Source organism: Triticum urartu, chromosome 7A (assembly GCF_056163025.1).
Source record: "Triticum urartu cultivar PI428250 chromosome 7A, HENAU_Tu73, whole genome shotgun sequence".
NCBI classification, from domain to species: Eukaryota; Viridiplantae; Streptophyta; class Magnoliopsida; order Poales; family Poaceae; genus Triticum; species Triticum urartu.
In genome coordinates, this window is record NC_141879.1 from 321,537,716 (window position 1) to 321,560,055 (window position 22,340).

The window sequence follows — 22,340 nt, forward strand, 5'->3', positions numbered from 1 at the left end:
CTAGAGCTCGCAGTAGCACCTGGGTATTTGATACTGGTTCTGTTGCTAATATTTGCAACTCGAAACAGGGACTACGGATTAAGCGAACACTGGCAAAGGACGAGGTGACGATGCGCGTGGGAAATGGTTCTAAAGTCGATGTGATCGCGGTCAGCATGCTACCTCTACATCTACCTTCGGGATTAATATTAGACCTAAATAATTGTTATTTGGTGCCAGCGTTGAGCATGAACATTATATCTGGATCTTGTTTAATGCGAGACGGTTATTCATTTAAATCAGAGAATAATGGTTGTTCTATTTATATGAGTAATATCTTTTATGGTCATGCACCTTTGAAGAGTGGTCTATTTTTGATGAATCTTGATAGTGGTAACACACATATTCATAATGTTGAAGCAAAAAGATGTAGAGTTGATAATGATAGTGCAACTTATTTGTGGCACTGCCGTTTAGGTCATATCGGTGTAAAGTGCATGAAGAAACTCCATACCGATGGACTTTTGGAACCTCTTGATTATGAATCACTTGGTACTTGCGAACCGTGCCTTATGGGCAAGATGACTAAAACACCGTTCTCCGGTACAATGGAGAGAGCAACAGATTTGTTGGAAATCATACATACAGATGTATGTGGTCCGATGAATGTTGAGGCTCGTGGCGGATATCGTTATTTTCTCACCTTCACAGATGATTTAAGCAGATATGGGTATATCTACTTAATGAAGCATAAGTCTGAAACATTTGAAAAGTTCAAAGAATTTCAGAGTGAAGTTGAAAATCATCGTAACAAGAAAATAAAGTTTCTGCGATTTGATCGTGGAGGAGAATATTTGAGTTACGAGTTTGGTCTACATCTGAAACAATGCGGAATAGTTTCGCAACTCACGCTACCCGGAACACCTCAGCGTAATGGTGTGTCCGAACGTCGTAATCGTACTTTACTTGATATGGTGCGATCTATGATGTCTCTTACAAATTTACCGCTATCATTTTGGGGTTATGCTTTAGAGACGGCCGCATTCATGTTAAATAGGGCACCATCAAAATCCGTTGAGACGACACCTTATGAACTATGGTTTGGCAAGAAACCAAAGTTGTCATTTCTTAAAGTTTGGGGCTGCGATGCTTATGTGAAAAAGCTTCAACCTGATAAGCTCGAACCCAAATCGGAGAAATGTGTCTTCATAGGATACCCAAAGGAGACTGTTGGGTACACCTTCTATCACAGATCCGAAGGCAAGACATTCGTTGCTAAGAATGGATCCTTTCTAGAGAAGGAGTTTCTCTCGAAAGAAGTGAGTGGGAGGAAAGTAGAACTTGACGAGGTAACTGTACCTGCTCCCTTATTGGAAAGTAGTACATCACAGAAACCTGTTTCTGCGACACCTACACCAATTAGTGAGGAAGCTAATGATAATGATCATGAAACTTCAGAACAAGATACTGCTGAACCTCATAGATCAACCAGAGTAAGATCCGCACCAGAGTGGTACGGTAATCCTGTTCTGGAAGTCATGCTACTAGATCATGATGAACCTACGAACTATGAAGAAGTGATGGTGAGCCCAGATTCCGAAAAATGGCTTGAAGCCATGAAATCTGAGATGGGATTCATGTATGAGAACAAAGTATGGACTTTGGTTGACTTGCCCGATGATCGGCAAGCAATTGAGAATAAATGGATCTTCAAGAAGAAGACTGACGCTGACGGTAATATTACTGTCTACAAAGCTCGACTTGTCGCAAAAGGTTTTCGACAAGTTCAAGGGGTTGACTACGATGAGACCTTCTCACCCGTAGCGATGCTTAAGTCTGTCCGAATCATGTTAGCAATTGCCGCATTTTATGATTATGAAATTTGGCAGATGGATGTCAAAACTGCATTCCTGAATGGATTTCTGGAAGAAGAGTTGTATATGATGCAACCGGAAGGTTTTGTCAATCCAAAGGGAGCTAACAAAGTGTGCAAGCTCCAGCGATCCATTTATGGACTGGTGCAAGCCTCTCGGAGTTGGAATAAACGCTTTGATAGTGTGATCAAAGCATTTGGTTTTATACAGACCTTTGGAGAAGCCTGTATTTACAAGAAAGTGAGTGGAGCTCTGTAGCATTTCTGATATTATATGTGGATGACATATTACTGATTGGAAATGATATAGAATTTCTGGATAGCATAAAGGGATACTTGAATAAGAGTTTTTCAATGAAAGACCTCGGTGAAGCTGCTTACATATTAGGCATAAAGATCTATAGAGATAGATCAAGACGCTTAATTGGACTTTCACAAAGCACATACCTTGACAAGATTTTGAAGAAGTTCAAAATAGATCAAGCAAAGAAAGGGTTCTTGCCTGTGTTACAAGGTGTGAAGTTGAGTCAGACTCAATGCCCGACCACTGCAGAAGATAGAGAGAAAATGAAAGATGTTCCCTATGCGTCAGCCATAGGCTCTATCATGTATGCAATGCTGTGTACCAGACCTGATGTGTGCCTTGCTATAAGTCTAGCAGGGAGGTACCAAAGTAATCCAGGAGTGGATCACTGGACAGCGGTCAAGAACATCCTGAAGTACCTGAAAAGAACTAAGGATATGTTTCTCGTATATGGAGGTGACAAAGAGCTCATCATAAGCGGTTATGTTGATGCAAGCTTTGACACTGATCCGGACGATTCTAAATCGCAAACCGGATACGTGTTTACATTAAACGGTGGAGCTGTCAGTTGGTGCAGTTCTAAACAGAGTGTCGTGGCGGGATCTACGTGTGAAGCGGAATACATAGCTGCTTCGGAAGCAGCAAATGAAGGAGTTCATATCCGATCTAGGTGTCATACCTAGTGCATCGGGTCCAATGAAAATCTTTTGTGACAACACTGGTGCAATTGCCTTGGCAAAGGAATCCAGATTTCACAAGAGAACCAAGCACATCAAGAGACGCTTCAATTCCATCCGGGATCTAGTCCAGGTGGGAGACATAGAGATTTGCAAGATACACACGGATCTGAATGTAGAAGACCCGTTGACTAAGCCTCTTCCACGAGCAAAACATGATCAGCACCAAGGCTCCATGGGTGTTAGAATCATTACTGTGTAATCTAGATTATTGACTCTAGTGCAAGTGAGAGACTGAAGGAAATATGTCGTAGAGGCAATAATAAATTTATTATTTATTTCCTTATATATCATGATAAAAGTTTATTATTCATGCTAGAATTGTATTAACTGGAAACATAATACATGTGTGAATACATAGACAAACAGAGTGTCACTAGTATGCCTCTAATAGACTAGCTTGTTAATCAAAGATGGTTATGTTTCCTAACCATGGACAAAGAGTTGTCATTTGATTAACAGGATCACATCATTAGATGAATGATCTGATTGACATGACCCATTCCATTAGCTTAGCACCCGATCGTTTAGTATGTTGCTATTGCTTTCTTCATGACTTATACATGTTCATATGACTATGAGATTATGCAACTCACGTTTTCCGGAGGAACACTTTATGTGCTACCAAACGTCACAACGTAACTGGGTGATTATAAAGGAGCTCTACAGGTGTCTCCAAAGGTACATGTTGGGTTGGCGTATTTCGAGATTAGGATTTGTCACTCCGATTGTCGGAGAGGTATCTCTGGGCCCTCTCGGTAATGCACATCACATAAGCCTTGCAAGCATTGCAACTAATGAGTTAGTTGTGAGATGATGTATTATGGAACGAGTAAAGAGACTTGCCGGTAACGAGATTGAACTAGGTATGGGATACCGACGATCGAATCTCGGGCAAGTAACATACCGATGACAAAGGGAACAACGTATGTTGTTATGCAGTCTGACCGATAAAGATCTTCGTAGAATATGTAGGAGCCAATATGAGCATCCAGGTTCCGCTATTGGTTATTGACTGGAGACGTGTCTCGGTCATGTCTACATTGTTCTCGAACCCGTAGGGTCCGCACGCTTAAGGTTTCGATGACAATTATATTATGAGTTTATGAGTTTTGAGCTACCGAAGTTAGTTCGAAGTCCCGGATGTGATCACGGACATGACGAGGAGTCTCGAAATGGTCGAGACATAAAGATTGATATATTGGACGGCTATATTCGGACACCGGAAGTGTTCCGGGTGATTTCGAAGAAAACCGGAGAGCCGGAGGGTTACCGGAACCCCCCCGGGAGAAGTAATGGGCCATATGGGCCTTACTGGAGAGAGAGGGGCAGCCAAAGGTGGGCCGCGCGCCTCCTCCTCCCTGGTCCGAATTGGACTAGGAGAGGGGGGCGGCGCCCCCCCCTTTCCCTCTCCCTCCCCACTTCTTTCCCCCTCCTAGTAGGAGTCCTACTCCTACTAGGAGGAGGACTCCTCCTTGGCGCGCCTATAGGGCCGGCTGGCCTCCTCCCCTCGCTCCTTTATATACGGGGCAGGGGGCACCCCTAGAGACACAAGTTGATCCACGTGATCATATTCTTAGCCGTGTGCGGTGCCCCCTTCCACCATAGTCCTCGATAATATTGTAGCGGTGCTTAGGCGAAGCCCTGCGACGGTAGTGCATCAAGATCGTCACCACGCCGTCGTGCTGACGGAACTCTTCCCCGACACTTTGCTGGATCGGAGTCCGGGGATCGTCATCGAGCTGAACGTGTGCTAGATATCGGAGGTGCCGTAGTTTCGGTGCTTGATCGGTCGGGCCGTGAAGACGTACGACTACATCAACCAAACGCTTCCGTTGTCGATCTACAAGGGTACATAGATCACACTCTCCCCTCTCGTTACTATGCATCACCATGATCTTGCGTGTGCGTAGGATTTTTTTTGAAATTACTACGTTCCCCAACAGTCCCGACAAGGGTCTTGCCGGGGGAAGTCCATCTTACCCCTTTGCTCTTCGCACCTCTGGCTGGAGTACTGCCATTGGCAGTCTTGCACCTTCGCTTCCTCTCCCCCGCCCAGCATGGCTGCAGGTGTGGCTACGACTGCCCGTGCACAAGTAAAGTGGTACAGAAGGGCCCCTACTTTTGTACACCGACAAGAGCCCCCGGGCCTGGGCCACACATAATGGTGAAATGTTGTTGGGCCAGGCCCAGAACGATGGGCATGGGCTTTAATGCCGGCGCGGGAGGATGGGCGCCGCTGATTGGAGCAGCGTGTCGGTCCTGATTCCTTGCGCCCTTGGCGGCTGGATTGGTCGATTGGGGCGACCGCCCTCAGGTTGGGGGGCCGAGCCCGCCCCCCGCCCCTCTATAAAGAGGGGAGAGGGACGACGTCCTTCTGCATTCATCTCCTCCTAGCCTGGTCTCTTTCTTCCCTTCGCCATGGTGAGAGGGCGGGTCGGTGCTCCAGTAGCGGCGATGATAGCTTCTGCTCGACAGCGTGTCCCCCTCCTCCGGAGCTCATGGAAGTAGAGCCCGCTGCGAGAGGAGGAGGAGGGAGGGGGCGAGGCCGGGGCCGCCGTAGCGCTCGAGGGAGAGGAGGATGGGGTGGTGCACCGACCGCGCTTCCTCTAGCGGCCCCTCCCCCAATGGAGGGCCATGCCGGAGACCAGCCCTGCGAGTTCTTCATCAGGCTGTACAAGCCGGTGTGCGGTCACCTCCGCCTCCCCACCCTGTTTGCTCGGGTAATGGATCTTGACCCGCCGCAGGCTTTGAAGCTGCATCTGAGGGGCTGCGGGAATGGCAGCATGCGGGGCGACGTCGACTTCCCTGCCCCTCATGTCATGTATCTCCGCCGTGGGTGGAAAACCTTTGCCCGCGCCCATAACCTGTCGGAGGGGCTCGTCCTCCACTTCAAATTTATGGAGAACGGCCTGCTCTCCGTCAAGGTCTTCGGGCACTTGGAACTCGCCTAAGGTGTTGCACGGAGAGCTCCACCGACAACGAAACCTCCTCCTCGGGCGAGAGTGTTGAGGAGGACAGCGACAGCGACGACGAGGATATCAAGCAGGAGGACGCTGATTCTGACTCCGGCTGACCATTGGCGGTAGCTCCGTCATCTGTGTCGTCCTCCTCCCTCGGCCACGCGCCTTGCCGAGGGTCATCCTCGCCATGCTCTCCATCGGCGTGTTCCCCATCGCCCCTTCTTTGCCTTCATCTGCCGCACCTGGGAGGAAAGGGGCAAGAACGGGGATCACGGGCACTTATCTTTCTTTTAAACTTGTAGGCATTTGCAGAATTTTAATTTCTATGTAATGTAATCTCTCGAGCCCATGCTTATGTTCTACAACATCCGTACTTGTATCGACATGTTAATGAAAAAGACCAGCCTTGCCGGGAACCCGTGCATGGATACGCTCGTGCAGAGGCAAAATGCCTCCTTTACACAAATAAACGAGTCCTCCCGGCAAGCCGTCCTACCGGCGCCCTCTTCGCCTGCCGGAGAATCACATCTGCTGGGTTACAGACAAAGGGTCTAGCCCCCCGTTCATCTCCTTTTAGCAAGGGCTACTACAACCACTCCGACCAAAGTAGCGTTCGGGTCGGGAATGGGAGCACCCGAGTTTTCCAAAAGAGAGTGGCGAGGTTTTCTAATGCACAAGTTACAGGTTACGAACATGGATGGGCAAGAGGTAAACTTTATCTGTTTGGTTTGTCGGGGATCGCCGTGCCGGGCGGTCTTCTCAACTTCTTGCCAGAGCCGGGTACTTGGCGGGATTGAGCATCCTTGCCGTGGCTGGTAGGAAGAGAGGGCAAGAGCATGGACCCTTGGCAGTCCGTTAATATTTGTTGGAATCAAAAAGTAGTACAATACCCTGGATAAGCATGCATATACGTATACACATAATCATGGAAATCAACAGGAAACTGTACATACTAAGGGTTTCTTTCCCTGACTGCGCGTAGGGTCTGCGCCTGGCTTTGTACATAGGGTTACATGCCTTGTCGGCAAGGTTAGTACAAAAAGGGGGTTGCCGGGGCTCCCGGAAACCATGCCTTACGGGTAAAACTTGCGAAGATGTTCGATGTTCCAGGAATTGCTCACAGGAATGCCATCCTCGGTCTCCAGGCGGACTGCGCTGGGCCTGGTGACTCGTATTACCCGATAAGGGCCTTCCCACTTTGGCGTCAACTTGTTTGAGTTCTTGGCAGATTGGATTCACCGAAGAACAAGGCCGCCTTCCTCAAGGCTTCGGGCATGAACCTTGCAGCTATGGTAGCGGCGCAAGGCTTGCTAGTAACGAGCGGCTCACACAGCAGCCTGAAGACGATCTTCCTCAAGGAGCGTCGCATCATCTTGGCACAACTTCTCTTGCTCAAGCTCATCGTAAGCGAGCACTCGAGGTGACCCGTATATGAGTTATGTGGGGAGAATTGCTTCTACCCCATACATCAGGGGAAAGGGTGTCTGGCCAGTGGCTCGATTTGGTGTCGTTCTGATCGACCAAAGAACCGTTGGCAACTCATCAATCCAGCGCCTTCCGCACTTGTGCAACCTGTCAAAAGTTCTGGTTTTGAGGCCTCGCAGCACTTCCGCATTCGCCCTCTCATCCTAGTCGTTGCTTTTGGGATGAGCAACAGAAGCAAAACAAACCTTGCCGCCGAGGTCTTGAATGTACTGCATGAAGGTGCGGTTCATGAGTTGCGTTCCATCGTCAGTGATGACTCTAGTTGGCACACCGAAACGGCAAACTAGTCCCTTGAAGAACTTGACGGCTGATTGTGCTGTCACCTTTCTCACCGGTTCCACTTCCGGCCACTTTGTGAACTTTTCGATTGCGACGTACAAGTACTCAAAGCCCCCGACAACACGGGGAAAGGGGCCCAGTACGTCGAGCCCCCAGACCGAAAAGGGCTAGGAAAGAGGGATTGTTTGAAGGGCTTGGGTGGGCTGATGAAGCTTCTTTGAATGGAACTGGCACGCTTCACACTTGGCTACTAGTGCAGTCGCATCCTGGAGAGCGGTGGGCCAGAAGAAACCTTGCCGGAATGTTTTGCCGGCAAGGGCTCTTGACCCTATGTGAGAGCCACACATGCCTCCATGTATCTCTGCCAACAGCTTCAGTCCGTCCTCCTGAGGAATGCACTTCAGTTTCACGCCGTTCAATCTCCTTCTGTATAGGGAATCATCCACAAACTGTTACATGCTAGACCGGCGAGCTACTTTCTCTGCCTCTTCGTGTTCCTCGGGGAGCTCCCCTGCTTGGAGGAAACGGATGGTGTGCTGTGCCCATGCCGGAGCCTGGGGCTCGATGGCAAGGACTAAAGGCTCATCTTCGGCCGTAGGGGCAGCTGCTCCTATGGTCAGGGCTTGGGGCCCTGCCGGGGGTTGCTGCTCCCCGCAAGCTTGGGGCACCCGGCAACGTCCTTGATGACGGCTCTTGGGAGCTCATCGGGAAAGTACATGCTGGGGCCTGCCTTTCTTTGCTTGTTCTGTCCTGCTGATGGCTCAACGGATGGCTGGGTCAATTGAAGCACAAAGGTACCTGGTTCCACAGGCAACTTGAGGGTAGCGTGTTTCGACAAGTCATCGGCAATGCTATTCTCTGCTTGGGGAACATGCTCTGCTTGCAGACCGTCAAAACGACCTTCCAACTTCCTCACCTCATCCACATAAGCCTCCATCAACAGGCTCTGGTAATCCTTGTTGACTTGCTTGACGATGAGCTGCGAATCACCTCTGATGATGAGCTTCCTGATTCGGAGGTCTGCCGCGATCCTGAGACCGGCAAGCAACCCCTCATACTCCGCCATGTTGTTCGTTGACTTTTCCCAGGGAAAGTGCATCTGGACTACGTACTTGAGGCGCTCTCCGATGGGTGCGACGAGTAGCACGTCGGCACCAGCACCTTGCAGCGAGAAAGCTCCGTCAAAGTACATGATCCAATCACGGCTCGTCTCCTTGCCGGGAAGGGCGGTCTCTCGAACTTCTTCTTCTGGTGTTGAGGTCCATTCCGCTATGAACTCTTCTAGGGCTCGGCTCTTGATCGTTGAAGTGCTTTCAAATTCGAGGCCGAAGCTTGACAGTTCCAACACCCACTCCACAATCCTCCTAGTGGCATCCGGATTGTGCAAGATTCGTTGCAAAGGGAGGCGGGTGATGACGGTGATCTCATGCGCTTGGAAATAGTGACGCAATTTTCTTGAGGCCATAAGAAGGCCAAAAAGTACTTTTGTATGCCAGAATATCTTGATCTAGCTCCCTGCAAAGGGAACTAACAAAATAAACCGGGTGCTGCACCACCTTCTTCTTCTGTTTGACTTCGCCCACTTGCACGGACTCTGTCTTGCCGGGACCAAGCTCTGCTAGGGGTTCTGCCTTGCCGGCATCAGGCCCTTCCGGGGAGAGCTCCGGCTCATCACTTGACGGCTCTGCTGTTGCAGCTGCTTCTTCCTCAAATTCTCTCTGTGCCACTAGCGCAGCACCAACCACTTGATTCGTTGCCGCTAGATATAGCAGCAACGGCTCTTGCGGTTTAGGTGCGACTAGTATTGGCATGGAGGAGAGGTACTTCTTCAAATCTTGCAGCGCTACCTCTCCCTCTGGAGTCCATTTTATTAGACCCGCCTTCTTCAAAATTTTGAAGAAGGGGAGGGCGCGCTCAGCAGATTTGGAGATGAACCTACTTAGAGCAGCAACACAGCCGGCAAGCCTACGGACGTCTTTGACTCGTCTTGGCGCCTCAATCTGCTCAATTGCTTTGATCTTGTTGGGATTTTCTTCGATTCCACGTTGAGACACAAAGAACCCAAGAAGTTTGCCGGATGGGACGCCGAACATGCACTTCTCTGGGTTAAGCTTGAGGTTGATCTTGCGTAGGTTAGCAAATGTTTCCTCCAGATCCTGCACGAGTGTGGCCTTGTCCTTGGTTTTGACTACTATATCATCCATATAGGCTTCCATATTTCTATGCAGCTGGGGCTAAAAACCAATTTGGACCGCTCGAGCAAATGTCGAACCCGCGCTCTTCAACCCGAAAGGTATCCATACGAAACAATACGTACCACATGGGGTGATGATTGCAGTTTTCTCTTTGTCTTCCTTCATCATGAAGATCTGGTGGTATCTTGAGTAGGTGTCGAGGAACGACAGCAGGTCACACCCAGCAGTGGACTCCACTATCTGTCAATGCGTGGCAAAGGGAAAGGATCCTTTGGACAGGCCTTATTGATATCTGTGTAGTCAATACATAGCCTCCACTTCCCATTTGCCTTATGCACTACCACTGGATTGGCCAACCACATGGGGTGGAGCACTCCTCTGACCAAGCCTGCCACCACCAACTTCCTAATCTCTGCAATGATGAAATCTTGTCGCTCCAAAGCTTGCTTTTTGACCTTCTGCTTGACAGGCGTGCATGGGGACAAACAACAAGGTGGTTCTCAATCACCTCCCTGGGAACACCGGGATGTTGGATGCTTGCCATGCAAACACATCGGCATTCTCCTGCATGAAGGCTACGAGCGCGCTTTCCTATTTGCTGTCGAGGGTGGAGCTTATGGTAAAAGCTCCACCCGTGCCATCCTCCTTTACGGACACCTTCTTGGTTTCTGGCGGGGCTGCCTTGGACCTCTTGCTACCGCTGGCGGAGCTCTCTGGCACGTCCTCAATGGTAACGTGGCGCTCCGAAGAGGCGCGTTTGCCGGAGGAGGTGCAGGAGCCATTGCCAGGCTCGGAAGTCTTGCCAGAAGGGGCCTTGCCGGAAGAGGCAGAGGCCTTGTAGGTTTTCTTCCCTCCCTGGGCCTCAGCAGCGGGAACAAGTGCCTTGGCGGCAGCTGCTGCAACTGCCTCCCGGTAGAGTTGGTCTGTGCAGATGAGCGCGTCCTTCTTATCGGAGGGGACGGTGGTGATGCTGATCGGCCCGGGCATCTTCAACGTGTTGTAAGCGTAATGTCATGCCGCCATAAACTTGGCCAGCGTTGGGCGTGATGTCTACTACACAACCTTGTTCTTGTAGACGTTGTTGGGCCTCCAAGTGTAGAGGTTTGTAGGACAGTAGCAAATTTCCCTCAAGTGGATGACCTAAGGTTTATCAATCCGTGGGAGGCGTAGGATGAAGATGGTCTCTCTCAAACAACCTTGCAACCAAATAACAAAGAGTCTCTTGTGTCCCCAACACACCCAATACAATGGTAAATTGTATAGGTGCACTAGTTCGGTGAAGAGATGGTGATACAAGTGCAATATGGATGGTAGATATAGGTTTTTGTAGTCTGAAAAATATAAAAACAGCAAGGTAACTAATGATAAAAGTGAGCGAAAACGGTATTGCAATGCGTTGAAACAAGGCCTAGGGTTCATACTTTCACTAGTGCAAGTTCTATCAACAATAATAACATAACCGGATCATATAACAATCCCTCAACATGCAACAAAGAGTCACTCCAAAGTCACTAATGGCGGAGAACAAACAAAGAGATTATTGTAGGGTACGAAACCACCTCAAAGTTATTCTTTCTGATCGATCTATTCAAGAGTCCGTAGTAAAATAATACGAAGCTATTCTTTCCGTTCGATCTATCCTAGAGTTCATACTAGAATAACACCTTAAGACACAAAGCAACCAAAACCCTAATGTCACCTAGATACTCCAATGTCACCTCAAGTATCCGTGGGTATGATTATACAATATGCATCATACAATCTCAGATTCATCTATTTTCAACCAACAAAAAGAACTTCAAAGAGTGCCCCAAAGTTTCTACCAGAGAGTCAAGACAAAATCGTGTGCCAACCCCTATGCATAAGTTCACAAGGTGACGGGACTCGCAAGTTGATCACCAAAACATACACCAAGTGGATCACATGAATATCCCATTGTCACCACAGATAAGCACATGCAAGACATACATCAAGTGTTCTCAAATCCTTAAAGACTCTATCCTATAAGATAACTTCAAAGGGAAAACTCAATCCATTACAAGACAGTAGAGGGGGAGAAACATCATAAGATCCAACTATAATAGAAAAGCTTGCGATACATCAAGATTGTGCCAAACCAAGAACAAGAGAGAGAGAGATCAAACACATAGCTACTAGTGCATACCCTCAGCCCCGATGGTGAACTACCTCCTCCTCGTCATGGAGAGCGCCGGGATGATGAAGATGGCCACCAGTGATGGATTCCCCCCTCCGGCAGGGTGCCGGAACGGGTCTAGATTGGTTTTCGGTGGCTACAGAGGCTTGCAGCGGCGGAACTCCCGATCTAGGTTATTTTCTGGAAGTTTGGGGATATATAAGAGGCGTTGGCGTCGGGAACAAGTCAGGGGGTCCACAAGGCGGCCACGAGGCAGGGGGCGCGCCCAGGGGGGTAGGGCGCGCCCCCACCCTCGTGGTGGCGTCGGGACTCTTCTGGTCCATCTCCGATGCTCCGTGGGCTTCTTCTGGTCCAAAAACGATCTCCGTAAATTTCCAGGTCAATTGGACTCCGTTTGATATTCCTTTTCTACGATACTCAAAAACAAGGGAAAAAACAGAAACTGGCACTAGGCTCTAGGTTAATAGGTTAGTCCCAAAAATCGTATAATATAGCATATAAATGCATATAAAACATCCTAGATGGATAATATAATAGCATGGAACAATAAAAAATTATAGATACGTTGGAGACATATCAAGCATCCCCAAGCTTAATTCCTGCTCGTCCTCGAGTAGGTAAATGATAAAAACAGAATTTTTGATGTGGAATGCTACCTAGCATAATTTCAATGTAATTTTCTTTATTGTGGCATGAATGTTTAGATTCGAAATATTCAAGACAAAAATTTAATATTGACATAAAAATAATAATACTTCAAGCATACTAACCAAGCAATTATGTCTTCTCAAATAACATAGCCAAAGAAAGCTCATCCCTACAAAATCATATAGTTTGGCCATGCTTCATTTCTGTCACACAAAATGCTCCCTTCATGCACAACTCCGATGACAAGCCAAGCAATTGTTTCATACTTAGCCTTTTCAAACTGTTTCAACTTTCACGCAATATATGAGCGCGAGCCATGGACATAGCACTATAGGTGGAATAGAATGGTGGTTGTGGAGAACACAAAAAGGGAGGAAGATAGTCTCACATCAACTAGGTGTATCAATGGGCTATGGAGATGCCCATCAATAGATATCCATGTGAGTGAGTAGGGATTGCCATGCAATGGATGCACTAGAGCTATAAGTGTATGAAAGCTCAATAAAACAAACTAAGTGGGTGTGCATCCAACTTGCTTGCTCACGAAGACCTAGGGCAATTTGAGGAAGCCCATCATTGGAATATACAAGCCAAGTTCTATAATGAAAAATTCCCACTAGTATATGAAAGTGACAACATAAGAGACTCTCTATCATGAATATCATGGTGCTACTTTGAAGCACAAGTGTGGAAAAAGGATAGTAACATTGCTCCTTCTCTCTTTTTCTCTCATTTTTATTTTTTTTTATTTTTTTGGCCTTCTCGTTTTTTATGGCCTCTTTTTTTCGTCCGGAGTCTCATCCCGACTTGTGGGGGAATCATAGTCTCCATCATCCTTCCTCACATGGGACAATGCTCTAATAATGAAGATCATCACACTTTTATTTACTTACAACTCAAGAATTACAACTCGATACTTAGAACAAAATATGACTCTATGTGAATGCCTCCGGCGGTGTACCGGGATGTGTAATGAATTAAGAGTGACATGTATAAAAAAATTATTAAAGATGGCCATGCCACTAATACGATGTCAACTACATGATCATGCAAAGCAATATGACTATGATGAAGCATGTCATAATAAACGGAATGGTGGAAAGTTGCATGACAATATATCTTGGAATGGCTATGTAAATGCCATAATAGGCAGGTATGGTGGCTGTTTTGAGGAAGGTAAATGATGGGTTTATGGTACTGGCGAAAGTTGCGTGGCACAAGAGAGGCTAGCAATGGTGGAAGGATGAGAGTGCGTATAATCCAAGGACTCAACATTAGTCATAAAGAACTCACATACTTATTGCAAAAAATCTACAAGTCATCAAAACCAAGCACTAGGCGCATGCTCCTAGGGGGATAGATTGGTAGGAAAAGACCATCGCTCGTCCCCGACCGCCACTCATAAGGAAGGCAATCAAAGAACACCTCATGCTTCAAATTTGTCACACAACGGTTACCATACGTGCATGCTACGGGACATGCAAACCTCAACACAAGTATTTATCAATTTCACAATTACTCAACTAGCATGACTCTAATATCACCATCTTTATATCTTAGAACAATTATCAAGTATCAAACTTCTCATAGTATTTAATGCACTCTATATGAAAGTTTTTATTATACCCATCTTGAATGCCCATCATAGTAGGACTAATTTTATAACCAAAGCAAATTACCATGCTGTTCTAAAAGACTCTCAAAATAATATAAGTGAAGCATGAGAGTTCAGCAATTTCTTCAAAATAAAACTACCGCCATGCTCTAAGAAGATATAAGTGAAGCACTAGAGCAAACGATAAACTACTCCAAAAGATATAAGTGAAGATCAATGAGTAGTCGAATAATTATGTAACTATGTGAAGACTCTCTAACATTTAAGAATTTCAGATCTTAGTATTTTATTCAAACAGCAAGCAAATCCTAATAAAATAAATTGGCGCTCCAAGCAAAACACATATCATGTGCTGAATAAAAATATAGCTCCAAGTAAAGTTACCGATGAACAAAGACGAAAGAGGGGATGCCATCCGGGGCATCCCCAAGCTTAGGCTCTTGGTTGTCCTTGAATATTACCTTGGGGTGCCTTAGGCATCCCCAAGCTTAGGCTCTTGCCACTCCTTATTCCATAGTCCATCGAATCTTTACCCAAAACTTGAAACCTTCACAACACAAAACTTAACAGAAAACTCGTAAGCTCCATTAGTATAAGAAAATAAATCACCACTTAGGTACTGTTGTAAACTCATTCCAAATTCATATTGGTGTAATATCTACTGTATTCCAACTTCTCTATGGTTCGTACCCTCTGATACTACTCATAGATTCATCAAAATAAGCAAACAACGCAATGAAAACAGAATCTATCAAAAACAGAGCAGTCTGTAGTAATCTGGAGATTTCGAATACTTCTGTAACTCTAAAAATTCTGAAAGATCCTTGGTTATATGTTTCATTTCTTCATAACCCACAAGCAAACTAAGTTCATTATGATGTGCAAGCGAAATCAAGTCATCACCATTTTTGGACACGATTCGATCATGAAACAATTTGCATTGGAGATTTAAATGATCACGTTCATTGCAAAGTTCACAAGGATGGCAAAGACATTTTAAATTTTCAGCACAAGAATTTAGCCTCTCTTGCAACCATTTAGTTTCTAAATATTTATGCCTCTTGCAAAATCTATCTTCCGTATTTGGTGTGTGCTTGCAAGCTCTATGCACTCCACAAAAATTGACATGCTTATAAGAGACATTTTCATCATGAGTAGTGCAATCATCATTAGTACTATGGATATTCAAAGAGTTCTTACCTACAACATTGCAATCATGCTTGTCATTCCAAGATATAGTGCCAAACATTTTAATGCATTCTTCTTCTAGCACTTGGGCACAATTTTCCTTTCCATCATTTTCACGAAAGATATTAAAAAGCTGAAGCATATGAGGCAACCTTAGTTCCATTTTTAGTTTTCTTTTATAAAGTAAACTAGTGATAAAACAAGAAACTAAAAGATTCGATTGCAAGATCTAAAGATATACCTTCAAGCACTCACCTCCCCGGCAACAGCGCCAGAAAAGAGCTTGATGTCTACTACACAAACACAACCTTCTTCTTGTAGATGTTGTTGGGCCTCCAAGTGCAGAGGTTTGTAGGACAGCAGCAAATTTCCCTCAAGTGGATGACCTAAGGTTTATCAATCCGTGGGAGGCGTAGGATGAAGATGGTCTCTCTCAAACAACCCTGCAACCAAATAACAAAGAGTCTCTTGTGTCCCCAACACACCCAATACAATGGTAAATTTCATAGGTGCACTAGTTTGGCAAACAGATGGTGATACAAGTGCAATATGGATGGTAGATATAGGTTTTTGTAATATGAAAATATAAAAATAGCAAGGTAGCTAATGATAAAAGTGAGCGAAAACGGTATTGCAATGTGTTGAAACAAGGCCTAGGGTTCATACTTTCACTAGTGCAAGTTCTCTCAACAATAATAACATAATTGGATCATATAACAATCCCTCAACATGCAACAAAGAGTCACTCCAAAGTCACTAATAGCGGAGAACAAACAAAGAGATTATTGTAGGGTACGAAACCGCCTCAAAGTTATTCTTTTTGATCGATCTATTCAAGAGTCCGTAGTAAAATAACACGAAGCTATTCTTTCCGTTCGATCTATCCTAGAGTTCATACTAGAATAACACCTAAAGACACAAATCAACCAAAACCCTAATGTCACCTAGATACTCGAATGTCACCCCAAGTATCCGTGGGTATGATTATACGATATGCATCACACAATCTCAGATTCATCTATTCAACCAACACAAAGAACTTCAAAGAGTGCCCCAAAGTTTCTACTGGAGAGTCAAGATGAAAACGTGTGCCAACCCCTATGCATAAGTTCACAAGGTCACGGAACTCGCAAGTTGATCACCAAAACATACATCAAGTGGATCACATGAATATCCCATTGTCACCATAGATAAGCACATGCAAGACATACATCAAGTGTTCTCAAATCCTTAAAGACTCTATCTGATAAGATAACTTCAAAGGGAAAACTCAATCCATTACAAGAGAGTAGAGGGGGAGAAACATCATAAGATACAACTATAATAGCAATGCTCGCGATACATCAAGGTCGTGCCAAATCAAGAACACGAGAGAGAGAGATCAAACACATAGCTACTGGTACATACCCTCAGCCCCGAGGGTGAACTACTCCCTCCTCATCATGGAGAGCGCCGGGATGATGAAGATGGCCACCGGTGATGGATTCCCCCCCTCCGGCAGGGTGCCAGAATGGGTCTAGATTGGTTTTCGGTGGCTATGGAGGCTTGGGGCGGCAGAACTCCCGATCTAGGTTATTTTCTGGAAGTTTGGGGATATATAAGAGGCATTGGCGCTGGGAACAAGTCAGGGGGTCCACGAGGCCCCACCCTCGTGGTGGTCTCGGGACTCTTCTGGTCCATATCCGATGCTCCGTGGGCTTGTTCTGGTCCAAAAATGATCTCCGTAAATTTTCAGGTCAATTGGACTCTGTTTGATATTCCTTTTCTGCGGTACTCAAAACAAGGAAAAAATAGAAACTGGCACTGGGCTCTAGGTTAATAGGTTAGTCCCAAAAATCATATAAAATAGCATATAAATGCATATAAAACATCCTAGATGGATAATATAATAGCATGGAACAATCAAAAATTATAGATACGTTGGAGACGTATCAGGGCGGCCGAGGATCCCATTATAGGGCAAGGGGATCTTGGCAACATAAAAAACGATCTTCTCCGTTTGATAGTTCAGCTTGCTCCCAAATGTGACGGGCAACGTGACTTTGCCCTTCGGCTAACTCCTTCCCAGGTTGACCCCTTGAAATGTGCCCGTCTCCTCGAGATCTCCATCGGGGATCTACAACCTTTCAATCATAGCGGGTGACATCAAGTTCAGATCGGGCCCACCTTCGACTAGTATCTTCATCACCTTGAGGTTGTGTATTGTTGGGGAAACCAACAACGACAAACACCCGACCGCAGTTGTGCGATCTGGGTGACCTTCGGTGTCAAAAATGATAGGCGTGCTGGACCACTTTAGTGGCCTCTAGGCGTCGAATGATGGCTCCGCCGCAGTGACTTCACGCGCCCACTGCTTCAGTTGGCGGTGACAGGTGTGCAGCGAGGCACCACCGTCGATGCACATGTCCTCCGTAGCTTTCTAGAACTTGTGCTCGCCGGACTCGTCGTCCTCATCATGACCATCATCTTCCTCCTTTTTGTCGCGGCGGCCTCCCCGACCGCCATGCTTCTTGCCGGACCCCTCAGCACCATCCTGGCCCTTCTCCTTGTCGCGCATCTCATATTCAGCTTTCTGCTTCTCTGCAAGCAGCTCAACCTGCCGGCAATTCTGGAGGTCATGGCCTTTGGTGCGGTTGATCTTGCAGTACTGCTTGTCGGAGCCTCCTGGCTTGTCGGCAACTGCCAAGGCCCGGCAGGCGGCGCGCCCGGCAACTTCCTTGCCGGGGTCATCAACCTTGGCCTTCTTGGCAGCGCCGGGGTTGCCGGATTCCTCGACGGCAAGCACGGTCTAGCCCTTACGCTTCCTGTTGCGACGTCGACCCTTCTTTGTTGGGGCGACGACATCTTCTTCTGTGGAGTCAGTTTCTGCGCCGACATCTTCGCCGGGGTACTTCCTTCCTTCTTCAGCCCGAGTGCACCTATCGGCCAGAACATATAGCTCAGCTACATCCTTAACCTTGTTCATCGCCAGCTCCTCACGCATCTTGCAGTTGCGCACATTCTGATGGAATGCACTGATGATAGTGGCGGGATGAACATCTGGGATTTTGTACTGCACACGGCCCGGTGCGTCTTGAGAGTGACGCAAAGGGCTCTTCCCGCGACGGTGTCCGGAGGCACTGACGTCGCGGAATTGCTTGTCACGCACGGCCTGGGAAGGTCGCCGCACGGGCACCGGCTGGGGGGTCCAGGAGGTCGCCGCGCCGCTCGTGGGTAGCATGGCCCCGCCCCCGGGCCCAGCGGCGCTCGGCTCGTTGTCTTGGGCACACACGACACCGCTCGCCTGGCTCCGATTGCCAGAGTGTCGTGGATGCTCCCGGGCCACGCCTCCGCCACCATCTGCGACCGCTCCATCGCCTGCCCACGCTGGGACGGGTGGTTCAGCCCCAGACGAGCCGATCACCGTGATCGCCTTCTTTTTGGGAGCCATCGCAGCAAAGGAGTGGATGAGTTGACTTCAAAACCGGATTTTCATAGCCTTAGCGCCCCTATCTGGTGCGCCAAAGATGTCGGGACTCAAGAACGACACCTATGGGACCCCTCGAGGAGTCCCTTCTACGGTTGGCAGGGCGTGGGGCTGCGCAAAGAGCGGGTCAAGAAGATCAATGTGAGGGGATTTTTACCCAAGTTCGGGCCGCAAACGGTGCGTAAAACCCTAGTCCTCCTTTGTGTGTATTTAGTGTTCTTGAGCTCTTGAACTAGCTCCGGTGCATGCCTTGTCCAAAAAGTCTAAATCCTTCCTCAATACACCTCGGGCCTCCTTTTATATGTCAAAGGGGTTGCCACAGTGGCACACAGGAGGTGGAAAGTATGTACAATGTACAAGTCTATCACCTGGCACCGTAGGACAAACGCATTTAATGCGCTTCCAACATGCCCTCTTGCTTTATTAGGGACGACAACGCCATGCTGGTTAGCTGGCTGCTGAGCTAGTGCGGTGGCAGGGCCTTCACGAAGATCTACATGTCACCACGCAGGTGCTTGGCTAGTTGGCCTAGAAGCTGCATGCTGCCACGCAGGCGCTCGCCTAGTTGGCGGGCTGGCCGCCACGTTGGAACGGGTGTGGGGTAGTGAAATTCCGGCGGGTGCGGGCCTGGTCTTGGCTTTGTAGATGCCCCCGACAAGGGTCTTGCCAGGGTCTCGTGGCCATCCCTGGCAAGGGTCTTGCCGGGGGGGGGGGGGGGTCTTCGTGTACCCCCGGCAAGGATCTTGCTGGGGGCCTTCGTCTTTTGGTTTCTATCTAGATTCGCATGCCTTTGGGCTTCACAAAGATCTGCATGCCACCATGTAGGTGCTCCCGAGCCTTGGTATTGACGTTGTCGATGGCGTCATAACTCTTAGGCTCAAGGGTGGCGGTCTTGCTGGTGTTGGGAAAGTTGCCCCGACAAGGCTCCTGCCGGGGCCATGTAGGCCGCCCCGACAAGGGTCTTGCTGGGGGAAGTCCATCTTGCCCCTTTGCTCTTCGCGCCTCTGGCTTGAGTATTGCCATTGTCAGTCTTGTACCTTCGCTTCCTCTGCCCCGCCCAGCATGGTGTGGCCACGACTTCCCGTGCACAGGTAAAGGGGTACAGAAGGGCCTCTACTATTGTACACCAACATCGGGGCTTGCCCATTTTATGCCTTTTTCTTCACTTCCATTAAGATAAAAGAACCACACCCTATGTGATTCGAACTAGACCACATGCAACATACGAAGCACGTCAAACAACAAGACAACTTAAATCTTGTGACTTCTATTCTTCTTTTCTCTTCCTAACACTAAAACACATAGTGTTTTCCGTGTTTTAGTTTTATTTTATTTTTGGTTTTTGTTTTGGTGGTTTTTCTTTTGTTTTTTTTCCTTCTCTCTTTCTACTTATTTTTTCATTTCATTTTATTTTTTAAAATTTGTGAACTTTTCCTAAATTTGAGAAAAAATCAAATCCGTGAACTTTTCTTCAAATTCATTAACTTTTTTCGAACACAAACTTTTTTGAAAAAAATCCATGAACTTTTTACTACAAATCTATGAACTTTTATTCCATATTCATGAACTTTTTACTACAAATCTATGAACTTTTTTCAAATGAAGATTTTTTTGGACAAAGTGAATGAGCCAATTTGTTTTTTGAGAAATCCGAACGAGCTTTTTTTAGGGGTCACGAACGAGCTAGTTGGTCGAGAAAAAAAAGGATCGACGCTCCATGCGAGCGATGGAGTGAGGGGAGATTTAGGAAGGAAAATTTAATGGGGCTTGGCACAGCTGAATCAGTAGTGGGCGCCAACAGGCAAACCCGGCGCGTGTAGCGCCAATTAGGACCTCCCGTCCAGGACACCATCAGTAGCCCCTGAATCGGTCTTCAAGTCGGGGACGCTCCTCTGTTCTTCCGAATTGCTCCTCGTCTCAAGTCATCGGTCTTGAAAGCCGATTCAACAAATCTTCTCAACTTTGTCCTTGTGGATGCCAAAGTATGTCTCAGGAGTATACACACCGGTGTTGGGAATCATTGCATGGAAAACAAAAAAAATTCTACGCACACGCAATGATCTATCCATAGAGATGCATAGAAATGAGGGAGAGTGTGTCTACGTACCCTCGTAGACCATAAGCGGAAGCGTTTCACAACGCGGTTGATGTAGTCGAACTTCTTCTCATGTCAACCGATCAAGTACCAAATGCATGGCACCTCCACGTTCTGCACATGTTCAGATCGATGATGTCCCTGGCCTTCTTGATGCAGCAAGTTGTCAAGGTAGTAGATGAGTTCCGTCAGCACGATGGCGTGGTGACGGTGATGGTGAAGTGATCTCCGCAGGGCTTCGCCTAAGCACTGTGAAATTATGACCGGGGGTGTAAACGCTGGAGGGGCACGCCGCACACTGCTAACAATTGATCTGGGGTGTGCTAGGCCCCCCCATGTATATATATAGGTGGGAGGGGGAGGGGAGAGGCCAGGAGGTGCCCCAAGTAGGACCGAATCGTACTTGGGCTCCTCCCAAGCCGCGCGCCCCCTGCCATATTTGTTAGGGGGGGGGAAAGAAAGAGGGTGGGGGAGAGGGAAGGAAGGGGGAATCCTATTCCCTTTCTTTCCTTTCCCTTTCCCTTTTCCTTCTCCTCCTAGGCCGGCCCATATGGGGGGTGCACCAGCCCCTTGTGGCTGGTGCGTTTCCCCTCTTGGCCCTTAAGGCCCATATCTTTTGCCGGCGGTGCCCGGAACCCCTTCCCGTGACCCGATAAGTACCCGGTACCCCCGAAACACTTCCGGCGTCCGAATACCATTGCCCTATATATCAATCTTTATCTCTAGACCATTTTGAGACTCCTCGTCATGTCCATGATCTCATCTGGGACTCCGACCAACATTCGGCCACCAAATCACATAACTCATATAGATACTATATTGTCAGCGAACGTTAAGTGTGCGGACCCTATGGGTTCGAGAACTATGTAGACATGATCGAGACACCTCTCCGGTCAATAAAAAATATCGGAACCTGGATTCCATATTGGCTCCTACATATTCTACGAAGATATTTATCGGTCGAACCATTATGACAACATAAGTAATTCGCTTTGTCCATCGGTATGTTACTTGCCCGAGATTCGATCGTCGATATCTTCATACCTAGTTCAATCTCATTACCGGCAAGTCCCTTTACTTGTTCCTTTAATACATCACCTTCATGACTAACTCCTTAGTCGTTTGCTTGCAAGCTTATGATCTGTATTACCGAGAGGGCCCAGAGATACCTCTGCGATACTCGGAGTGTCAAATCCTAATCTCGATCTATGCCAACTCAACAGACACCTTCAGAGATACCTATATAGCATCTTTATAATCACCCAGTTATGTTGTGACATTTGATAGCACACAAGGCATTCTTCCGGTATCCGGGAGTTGCATAATCTCATAGTCATAGGAATATGTACGTATTTGAC

The 22,340-nt window shown here is 47.3% G+C and overlaps 1 protein-coding gene across 1 annotated transcript; it reads right to left on the bottom strand.

The window, feature by feature from the left end:
- Positions 1-8,236: 8,236 nt before the first annotated feature.
- LOC147959477 (uncharacterized) lies at positions 8,237-10,802 on the bottom strand. The gene is made up of 4 exons (XM_087532673.1): positions 10,467-10,802; positions 9,938-10,055; positions 9,104-9,811; positions 8,237-9,051 (listed from the first exon to the last, which is right to left on the bottom strand). Exons 1-4 carry the CDS (start codon positions 10,800-10,802, stop codon positions 8,237-8,239), a joined length of 1,977 nt encoding a protein of 658 aa, XP_087388799.1.
- Between the last annotated feature and the right edge of the window lie 11,538 nt (positions 10,803-22,340).